This window comes from Phaethon lepturus, unplaced genomic scaffold (genome assembly GCF_000687285.1).
Source record: "Phaethon lepturus isolate BGI_N335 unplaced genomic scaffold, ASM68728v1 scaffold29017, whole genome shotgun sequence".
In the NCBI taxonomy this organism is placed as follows: domain Eukaryota; kingdom Metazoa; phylum Chordata; class Aves; order Phaethontiformes; family Phaethontidae; genus Phaethon; species Phaethon lepturus.
This window is the reverse complement of record NW_010554502.1, coordinates 1-11,393: the sequence shown is the minus strand read 5'-3', so window position 1 is coordinate 11,393 and position 11,393 is coordinate 1. Positions and strand designations below refer to the sequence as shown.

At 47.3% G+C, this 11,393-nt stretch overlaps 1 protein-coding gene across 1 annotated transcript in view; it reads left to right on the top strand.

The window, feature by feature from the left end:
* The window catches only part of NRP2 (neuropilin 2), a gene marked incomplete at both ends in the record, with an annotated part of 43,152 nt that extends 36,815 nt beyond the window's left edge, over positions 1-6,337 (top strand). Inside the window, 2 exons of the mRNA XM_010291882.1 lie at positions 3,513-3,629; positions 6,185-6,337. Of these exons, the coding sequence (XP_010290184.1) occupies positions 3,513-3,629; positions 6,185-6,337 (270 nt within the window). The remainder of the gene's footprint in view (positions 1-3,512; positions 3,630-6,184) is intronic.
* Positions 6,338-11,393: the final 5,056 nt, after the last annotated feature.

Here is an 11,393-nt window from a genome sequence, read left to right as displayed (position 1 = left end):
GCAGGAATGTCTGGACCCCAATCCAAGCTTTCGCACAGACCCCATGTGGGGTTTGTCCCCAACGCCCTCCTCCCTCCTTCCAGATCTCTAATCTGGATATTGTGCAGGCTTTCCCACTCTCCGTGTTAGATAACGTTTGGGCTTTTTAATCCAAATGGAAAAGACAAAAAGTAGGAAGAGAAGCAGAGGTGCAGAAGAGGGGCACAGTGACCAGTACAGGTATCTTGAGCTGCCACAGTAAGGTTTTCTGTAAAAAGAACTGTTCCTGTCTCATTGAACTTCATGTGGAAATCCTTTTGCGGACAAGGTTGGAGAGTTAACTCTATGACATCTCTACAACATCCCTAAGACCGGGGAAGTTTGTTAACTTTTGCCCACCTGTTTTTCAGAAGTGGTATGCCTTGCAGCCACCATTATTTTTAATACAGAGGTGAAAACTGTCTTAACACACTCACTGGGATCAGTAGAGGTTGTGCCTCTGACCCTTCTGAAGCTCGATGGTGACTGATTCCTCCACAGTTTCATCCCCAAAAGCCAAAAATGCACCCAACAGCTCGTTGTGTCTGTTGCTAGCTTGTCAGTGCCAGGGGCTAGTTGTCCCTTTTTTTAATCTATTTTTTAATAATCTGCTTAAATCTGAATCTGGTGTCCAGATGTCAGTGACAAAGAGGTATGATTTCCATTTTATAAACACATCTGTAGAAGGCATTTTCGTGTAAGAATTCCCATTCTAGGAAGCTTAAAAGACATAGAGCTTTTTTCCACCCTTTTGAGTCTTTACTACTCTTTCCTCCTGTGATGTGCTGTGAGATGCATTACAAACACTTTACAGCAAATCACAGAACACACGTACATACGATTAATAATGATGATTTGTCACCTTTGAAGTCAATGGCAAATCTCCCCCCTGGACTGGGAATCCATTGTAAATGATCTAAACTTTAAATCAAGATTAAATCTTAATTTAAATCTTACATCATCTTTGGGATGCTGTAGAAGAAGCAGGCGCTGTGGCTTTCATACAAGCAGCGGGAGCTGAGGCTCCATGCAGAAGTGGTCAGGCAGCTCCCACATTGCTGCTTCCAGCAGCTCCCAGGAATCTCCAACTGCCAGATCTCTGCAGACCGTTGCTGGCTTGTACTTCACAGCACTGCATCACTGCTGCAAAGGGAGGCAGTCGCACAAGACCTCTGACCATGTACATGTCAGGCCCTCCATTGCACTCCTCCAAATTAGAGAATAAGAGGGGTTTGGCATCCTCAACTTCTTGTGCTATATTTGGTCCAAATTTTCTTTTACAGCTATGTCCACGTTCAGTTTCAATATCAGCAGCAACAGCCCATGTTTTTTCCAGGCAGGGTGCTTTATGGTCATTTCCCAGTGTGGCTGTCTAATCATTTGCACATTGTAATGTTTAAAACTCAACTGCCAAGTCATAAATATTCGTAGCTTTATTGATCTACAGGCATTCAGTTTTGTAACCAGAGCTGGGCTTGTAATCTTGTGGATTCACCATGTTATAAAAAGCATTTATATCCCTAATGCAACCTGGGGAGCAGAGATAGCCCATGGCATTATCTGCATGCTAAATCCAAGCTGGCTACATGCAGCAGTCCTTGGCAACGCCAAGATACAGCCCTCCTTTGCCGAGAGGACTCGGGCACGTTACAGAACTGGCTGTGAAAACCCAGGCAATTGTACTTGCTTGGGAACAAGATTAAGAGAGGGATTAAAACAAGCTGAAAATATTTTCAAGTGAGGGCCTAAGACCATAAGTACCCTGCCCAGTTATTTTTATTTCTTATCAGCAACAAGCATCTTAATTACGGAGTCAAACAGGTAACTTAACAGCAACTGGGCTCACAAACTAGTTGGCTAGTAGCTCCAAAATTGGGAAGCAGACAGTCAGCAATTGACTTCTTTCAAAGACCTGCCAAAATTTTTCCTCTGAAGAGTGGAGATTGATGAATGTTCACTTGCAGCTGGTTTTCTCTGCTTTGAAGTTCCAAACATCTGGTTTCAATTGCTCAGTGACTTTGCATTTTGATCAGCAGTTACCACCAGTTGCACAGACACTTGCTGGGCCAGGGAGAGAGAAAGCAAGGAAGCAAGACCTCTCTTTTTCACTTTCCATTTCACACATCACGTTGTCCTCCCTGCTATTTTCATTATCTCTTGTAACCATCGTGTTGCAGCTCTGCCATGGTAACTGATTTTTCGAGATATATTTCTGCGGCTTGTCCAGGGCAATGCAACACTGTTGATTTACATCCGCTCAGCATCTGTGTCCCGTATGGGACTTGGCTTTCAAGGTCCTTCCACATTGTCACATTGCAGCTATAAATCTCAATATACAAGAACAACAACCTAAAAAAATGTACCAGCTCTAAATAACTTGCAGCTTTTGATATGTTGCCTTCACCTGCTGCTTTTTTTTTTCCTTTTCTTTTTTATGACATTCTTCTGTGCCTGGCTGCTTGCAATTTGCTTCTTGGTTGCATTTGGAGTTTTATGGCGTTGTAACAAATTTGAACTTACAAATTAAAAGATTTTGAGGTTATTTGGTATTTTATCCTGAACAAAAGACAGCCACTGGGGGGAAAAAAAAAAGTAAAAAAACCCCTGTGAGTTTATGTGCAACATGTTTAATAACAGGAAAATAAAAGGGCAGAAAGGAGGCTATGGAAAATATTCAATGTATTTAGCCATTTCCTCCCGCTTCTGGCTTTATTAAATGACATCCTGAAGGGTGCCGACAAAGAAACACAATCACATATAACTGAGCAAAGCAGCCTCTTTTTAAAAGTGGAAAGAATCAAGCCTGCTGTACTTGTAAAAGGAGAGACTGCTGGAACCTAATGTCATTTACTGTTGATCTTAATATCCTTCCCTTGCTTAAATTTCCCCTGGCACCTGCTTGGAGGTGATTTCACATGGGCCGTGTTGGAGAGAGGGAAATTGGACAGAGACCCTTTGAAAGTGTAGTCAGGAGCCTGGAGTGTGAAACCAGATGCTTTCTGCAGCGAGCCAGAGCGCACTAGGGGATCCTCTGGGTCCGTTTGTGGTTACATCATTTGTGGATTTGAGTGACTTGTTTTATAAATTGGCACAATTGGTGGGAATGTTGTGTGTGTGTTTTTAACGTGTTATATGCCTTTGTGAAAGAAAAAGACATTCTGCCTGTGATCTCTCTTATCTAGTAATGACAGCTAAGTGGATTGCCAACACCAGTGTAGATTAAAAAATTAAGAGAAAAAGTAGCATGTATGTCTAGAGGAGAGCCTTGTCCAACAGGAACTCTAAATCAAAGGAACTCCCATATGGAAACAGCCAGTTCACTTGAAGTTCAAACCATGCTGACATTTGTAGCACGTCAAAATTTCATGGTATTCTTGTTCTATCTCTTCCTGCCATTATAAGAACGCGAGAAAAAAATTTTTGCTTTGCTTCCTCCTACTTGGGCTTTTTGTGCTGTCTAGTGCAAATAGCATCTCTAACTCCATTTTTTTCAGATGTAAAGCCCACTGCAGAGACGCTGGTGCCCACTTTGAAGAGCGAAGAGACCACCACCCCATACCCAACTGATGAAGAGGCAACCGAGTGTGGTGATAGCTGTGGGGAAGAGGAGGGTACGTATCAGAGCAGCACATCTTCATCTCAATAAAACATGGGTTAAGAGCAAAGCAAATACTCTTATCTTCCCATTTGCTCCTATACATGGGGCTGATTCCTGGAAAGCTTAGAGTAATATTATTAGTGATAGGCCAAGATAAAAAAAACCAACAAACAAAACCTGCCAAAATCTGATAAGTTATATCAAGGAAGGACGCAAGAGCAAGAGATAGCAGCTAATTCAGTCCCTAGGGTACGAGAGTTGAAAAGCTGCTCTCCCAGCTTCCTTACATGACCTGAAGCAACTCACTTAGTGCCCTGTTTAGAGTCACCTCCATCCCAGTTCCCCTTGGCTGGGTGTCATAAATTCAGAAGGTGATTCAGGGGAGAGATTCAGACTGCCTGGTATGCAGGGCTCCTTTTGCAGAGGTCACAACTGTGGGAGTAAATCACGACATGTAGAGAAGGCTGATGTCCTGAATACCTATTTGTAAAGGATCATCTTCCCGAATATCAGCTGCTTAAAATTTAGGAGGACAGCCTGGGCTCCTCATGCAGGCAGCAGAGAGAGGGGAACACTTAACTCCAGGCAGAAGTTTGTGCTGCCGGTCTTAGATGGCTGTCAGATGTACAGGGAATGGTTTGGTATCTGTAGCGCTTGCCTGTCTCTTCTGACTATAGAAGCGGCTGAATGCTAGTTCGGACTTTACAATGCTGTGCCTGTGAAGAGCCAATGCTAGGGGGGACTAATCTGCTTTGCCTCAGACCCCTACCTGTAAAAGCAGACGTCATATTCTTCTGCTCTTTGCAAGGGGAATGTGAGCGCATAAAGCTTGTGCCATGTCCAGATTAAGGGGAGTGAGCACGGAAGAGCTGTGCGGGGTTAGTTGTACAGAGCAGCGTGCGGGAGATGCACGCCCCCGGGCACAACAGCAGAGCCTGGGCCTCAGCGCTGGGGCATTTACACAAGGACTCCAACAAGAAATCTCAGGAGGAAAAGCTATCCTTTGAGATAGCTCCTAGGACCTCTGTCACTTCAGCTTCCAGTCCCACAGAAAACATTAATGGGTTTTAAAATACATAAATTAAAAAAAGAACATTAATTGGTTTTTTCACACCTCCCATTGGGATTCTGCTGTGGTTCAGTTCTGGAAATGCAAGTTGCAAAAGCAACTCAAAGGGCCTGATTCTCATTGCTTTGCCTCAGTGATAAGCCTGTGCAACCCTACTCCCATTGAGGCACTTGGGAAGCTGCCGAGAGGAAATTTAGGCCAGTAGCAGTCTCTGCAACACCCCGATTCCTGGGTGCAGTCCAGGGCAAGAGAGCGAGCAGAGTATGCCATGGAGCATGGAACCAGCCTCCCTGTCAGCTTCCCGCAGATTTAGCAACAATTTTCATTCTCATACTCCATAAACAATGAGTATGTTTCTCTGGACAATCAGATTTATGACAGACAAACAGCAACAATGCTGGTCTCCAGGGTATAAGATTAGATTGGAATAAAAGGACCCATGATCTGCATTGTTTTATTTCGAAGTGGGAGCATGTAAAGAAAGCTCTCTGCTTCTTGCAGCAAAGTTCCCCTGATGCCTATCACTTGAGTCACTCACCTCCTTCTGGCTATCACTCACTTGGTGGACACTGTGATTTAAAACTTCCTCTTTGCTCAGGAAAAACCCAGCCTATAAATGGGCTCTGACGTGCTTGTCCGCTGAGTGCTTGGGGTGATCTCAGACCTTTTCTGCAGCCTCCATGTCTTATGGCTGCTTCTCTGACCAAAGGAGCCAGCACCTGCCTCACTACTACATGCAGCCCCTGGCATGCGCCCTCCTGCCCACAGACCTGTCCCTGCAGGAAGGCTCTCCAGAGCTTTTAAAGCTGTTGACACAGGGAATTGGCTCTGCAACTGTTCCACAGATGAAAAGTTAAATGACTCGCCCAAAGACAATGTGGTGAGTCCATAGTGGAGCTAGAAATAGAGACTGGCTTCTTTCACTCAGAATCCAAAAACTTGAGCTCATGGTGGCCCCACGTTTCCCCTGGTAGCATTTCCACGACAAGTAGGAAGCGGTGAGTGACAGCTCTCCACGTTGACAGACAGCTCCCGTCTGGTGCAAGTGGCTAGATCTGTCACTCAGGAGCTGGGTTTCTGGAGCACTTGAGATTCTCCTTTTGGAGCCAGAGCAGGAACTGATGAGCACAGGGCACTCAGGAAGTGCTCTTCTCTGACATTTAAGAAGGCGTTTAATATTTGACCGCTCTAGGGGATGAAGAGAAGGTGCTGATTAGAGTCTGGGATCATTTGGTACTTGCTTTTAGATTTGCTTAGTTTGGTGGATTAGCTGCAGGACGTGGTGTGAGCATTTTGATGATGCAGAACTTAAGACTGATCCCTGGAGCTGATGAAATGTGAGATAGGTTAAAAGCATCAGTGTGAGTGAGATTTCATGCTTTCTTCACTCTTTGTGGCTTGCCAACTATTTTGGTTTTGGGTTGATTTTTAGAGGCAACCCTTCATGGGTAGGTCATTTTTTAATCCAACTTTATTTTGCTTCCATTTCTTTTTATAAGATTTCCATCTCCCTGCGAACTTCAACTGCAACTTTGATCTCCCTGAAGACCTCTGTGGTTGGTCACATGACGTGGCAACAGGTTATACGTGGTCTTTTCGGCCTACAAGCACCTGGATTGGCAACTCTGAACCAAGCCCTGAGACTGTGCCTGGTAAGATGGTTAATACTGTACCAAAGCAGGGAAGAGGGAGCCGATGGGGCTTTCTCCGTGTGAACAGTATGACTGATTATTGCACAGCTATCAAGAGTTGTGAAGGCTGTGCAGAGCTGAACGTTTTCTTTTGTGGAAGCTTTCAGATGCTTTGCTTTACAGGTTCATGACTTATTTATAGGACTGTGACCGCTGGCACTGAATTATACTGTCCTCTTGAGATAGCCTTGAGTCAGACACTGGGCTTTGAATCCCCTGTAACCATGTGGGTTAGTCCAGGCTTTGTTCCACATCCTGATCCAAATGTCCTCTGTAGGACCCAATGCTTTTTCCCCAGAATGCATTTCTTCTTTTGTTAGAGATGCATTTCTTCCTCCCATATGTTGCTCAGATTGCCTGTAGCCTTCAGATATTCTGCACTCTGGGCTTGCATAGGCTGGATTTCTGCCTCTTCCAAGTGAAGGATGAGCTAAACCCTAACAATGCAGAAATATGCCAGCTTCTTGCTGTTTGACTTTTGCTCTTTTTCTCTTCTGTGCTTTGGAAGCAGGTGATTTGCATGAGCATGGCAGAGCCTAATTTATGGAGGACCTCACTGAGATGTGCTGGCATGGGTTGGAAGGGAGCCTGCCTCGGGGCAGTGTGGCTGATGGATCAAGTTCTTCAGCTTCGCATCTTGGAACTCACCCCAGGACTAGTGCCCTTTCCTTAGCCTTGTTGACTTTGTGGCACAGGTGGCACAAAGAACACTTGCCAGTTTCCTTATAGCAGTAGATTACAGCACCGTAACATCACTTCTCTTCACTATCATTCATTGCTTATGAAACTCAAGGCTCCCCCAGGGAGAGCTGGCTGATCTTCCCTGGCTTCAGCTCTGCCCTGATGCCCGGTGACTCGTGTCTGCATGCCATGCACCCAGGGAGCCGTGCATGCTGTGGGCTCTTCCCTGCCCTCCCCCTGGTAAGGTTGAGTCTCAAGATGCAAACATTCGGGCGAACCTGTTAGCCACCTGGCAGAGGCGCTGGCCAGATTGGCAGTGCTGCCAGCCAGTTGGAAAGCCGTGCAGCCAACACCTGGTAGGCAGTGCTAAAGAGGAAAATATGTATTCCAGAAACATATGGGAAGAGGAGAATCTGCTACATCTCCACACACAAATCACCCCCACACAAATGCACACATCATTTCTCTCTTCAGCTCCTGAGGTGCCTGGCAGTTTCTCTAAGAGACACAGTAATGCTGTAAGTGTAGCCTATATGGACATCTGACAAATTCTTTGGCGTGACGTAGGGTCACAGTGTCTGCTATGGAGAAAAGCATTTTCGTATTTCAAGTGTTTATCTCTTCAGCATTTGAGTGCTTTAGAAGATTAATATCTGGAGCTCAGTGGAGCCTCAGGCAACAGGAGAGAACACTTACAGCCAGCCCCAGACTTAATAACCCTCCCCATCTCACTCGCTGTAATAATGTTTAATTAATATAAGCCTCCTGCAAGTAGGATAAAAATTACTTATTTTTATAACTCAGACTCAATTTTTCATTTCATTTCCTCTCCCCCGAGTCTCCCTACAATTAGTTGGCCATAGTTTCTTAGAAGACTCTGTTGTATGTGCGCACGTGTGTATGCGCGTGCACAGCCCGAGAGAGCCTGGTGCTGCCTCAGACCGCTCAGCACACAGTTCTGGTTTTTATCCTTCTTCTACCCTTCCTTCTCTTTCTTAGTTAGTTGTGAGTTGGAAAAGCCCACCGATGCGGCCGGGGGGCCGTCTTCCCGCTGAGTTCAGTGATCTGGTTTCGTGCCAGGGCGGAGAGCTCTCCCTTACGGTGCTGTGCTGAGCCAGGCAACGAAGCACCGGCGGGGTGCAGGCAGGCGCCCGGCAAGTTACAGGCAGAGGAAGGGGCGGAGGTAGCAGCTCCACTGAGGTGACTTGGCCACGGCGGTGGAGGAAGGCAGCAGCAGGCTGAAGGATGGTTGTTGGCACCGCCGTGGGATCAGTGCCCCGGCCGGGTCAGGCAGGGATGCGCCCTCCCGGCAGCCCTGCAGCTGCCTTGCCCACGCAGCACAGGGCTGCGGAGGGGCCGGCGTGCCAAGGTGTCGCTGCCACGCCTCGCTTTGGTCCTGCTCTTAGAAATTAAGAAGACATGACACCAAAGGAAAAAAACTATTTGCTTTTTTCCTCCCCAAACAGCTTTTAAAAGCAACTCATGAAATATGAAAAAGAGGCGATGCTGGTCCCTCGGCGTGGACAGAATCGAAGCATTGTTTGGTTCACACTCCCCCATTCTTCCCCTGCCTTTCTCTCGCGCTCCCTCCAGCACTTTGTTTCTACTTAGAAAATTCATCCTCAGACTCCAGGGAGCAAGGAATGAAAAGCCCTTGTTCGGGGTGGTCTTTTCTTGTGAATTCCGCACCCCAGGGTGAGCGGTTGGGTGAAGGAGAGCAGCTGTGCTTGGTTTAGGGGCAGGGCAAAAGCTAACTGGAACTCGAAGCCACTGGAGCCCAATTTACTCTGATTTAAATGTGCTGGCCCTGACTAGAGGCCATGTCTGCCACACGGTAGCAAGGAAATGCCCTATGCCTTTAAGAGACATGTGGGATGTGTTTCTATTTCTTCTGAAAATGGCAAAACAAAAATTAAAAGGGAAAAAAATAATAATGAAAGGAGGAGCCCTGTCTCAGTCTGCATGGGGGGGGAGGAAATGACCATGGTGAAATATCCTCTGTGAGGCACTTGATTAGAAAAGTCTGCTGAGAGACAGGCCTGAATTCCTCAGATATCTCCCGATTTCATTTTATGCGCTGCATGCAATTCCTCCTCATCTTTGGCGCGGAGAACTTCTCCTCGAGACTGACAAGACACCCACTGCTCTCATTCCACTATTTTTATTTCCAAGATACTCTTTCAGGCAGCTCTGCATTTCTTTTTTTAGCCCTGTGTTCCTTGGGCTCTTCGCACCATGGACTAGCTCCACGTCCTCTCCTGCAGGCTCCCGTTACACGTCTGGGGACCCCATTGGTGAAAGTGGACCCAAAGTGCCCAACTCAGCAGAAACCCAGCATGGTTCCAGCTGTTACTCTGCCCTTTGCAAGCCTAAAAAATACTGTTGCTCCCTTTTCCATGCCCCCATGAGAGATTGCCAGGATTTTTCCCTCTATGGATGTTCAGATGCTTCCCATCTGTAGAAAGATTCCCCTTAGCTGCACCTAGCAAGCTTCAAGGAGCAACAAGTTCAGGTTTCAATGAGGTTTCATCCACTCTCCTGCTGCATGCGATGGCAATGTGCCACTGGTGTCAAGATAGAGGTCTTAAGACCTGAAAATAAATCTGGGTTGGTAAGTTGGGCACCTCAGCTCTTCCCCGTCTTTGAATTTCACTAGGGTCTTGATCCAGAAGGGTGTAAAGATCCTGGGTCATATCCTTAGCTGGTAGGTATGGTTGCGTTGCTCTCAGTGGTGCTACGCTGATAAGCCAGCACTGAAAAGCTGGAACTGATGTGTTTTGCCCATTTTTTTTCCCCTCCCCTTTTCTTGCAGACATTAAGTAAATACCTTGTGGTTCTAGAAGAGCACTGTGGGGTCTGCACCTCTACCACACACTGCTTCTCATTTGGGTGAGCATGGTGACGGGGTCAGAGCCCCGGCAGCATTGTGAACCCCGTGTTGTTCGGATGTTGGCAGCTGTACATGCACGGAGAAAAGGAAGCGATTTTAACCTTGCAGCTCTCCTGACCACATAGCTCATGGGCTGGGCTGCAAACACCCACCAAGGCCTTCTGTTGTGGGCCATGGCCACGCTGGCTTTGAGGGTCAGGAATGCTGCTCGTTTGGGTTGCAGGCGCTGCAGAGAAAGGTTTATTTGTTTCAAAGCGTTTCCAGCAGAGGAATGTTTGTAGTGCTCTGAAGTTTCGTAAGAGCTTATTTTTTAAGGAAAACAAATGTTGAGCTGTTTTTAAGCTGATGGTGACCCTTTACTGTTCCTGTGTTTTTCCCATGGGGTCTTTAAAAGGGAAAGTTTCATATTTTTCCTGCAGTCCATGAGAACTTCTGCCTGAAGGCCTTGATCCTGCTCTGTCCAAGTCAGCAGAAAGGTTTATATGGTGTTAATGGAGCAAGGCTGGACTGAACTGGGTCTGCACTTACTCTCATGAGCCTTCTCTCAGGGCTTGTGCCCTAGGGACACATTTTGACCTCTCGGGTCAATCCAGTCCGCTTTGAAGTAGGAGGGAGTTTCGTGTGTGGGGTGGTGTGAAATTCAAGCACTTCTGTGCAATGAGTGAGCAGCTGCACGCTGTGGGAAGGAGACCGCGTACCTGGCTCTGTCTCTCCCCACTCCCCCCAGGGGTGATGCGGATTGCCTCTTGGCAAAGGTGTACGCAGCTCACCTGGCCCTCGTTTGCCCAGTGAGGACAGCAAACCCAAAAAACCATTCGTGCCTTGGCTGCCCGCGGCATGGTGGAGCTGGGACACCCCGGCACCCGGGTCACAGGAAGTGTGCTGAGCGTTGTCTGGGATGTGCGAGTGCCCTGACCATCGACTAAGGCCAGGTTGTGGCCGTCCTCGTGCCTGTACTGTCTTTCGTGAGAGAAGGGGCACGGCCGCGGTCTATCTCCGCACTGCCAGCAAAGCTTCCGCTCGCTTGGCTGGGCTAGAGGCACAGGAGAAGAAACCATTTCTCTGGGGCTCACCCATTTCTTTGCTGCTCGCCTGTCTGAGTCCTTAGTCACTTTTTGGACCCAAACACCAGTGACACGCTGCCTATAAAACCAGGCGGGAACGCTCTCTGGAAAGCAAGACACCGTCTCTCAAATCTTAGCATGTGCATCGCTCTCCGCTCGCTTGGCTGGGCTAGAGGCACAGGAGAAGAAACCATTTCTCTGGGGCTCACCCATTTCTTTGCTGCTCGCCTGTCTGAGTCCTTAGTCACTTTTTGGACCCAAACACCAGTGACACGCTGCCTATAAAACCAGGCGGGAACGCTCTCTGGAAAGCAAGACACCGTCTCTCAAATCTTAGCATGTGCATCGCTCCGTCGCTTCGCAGCAGCGACTCAGCAGCCTG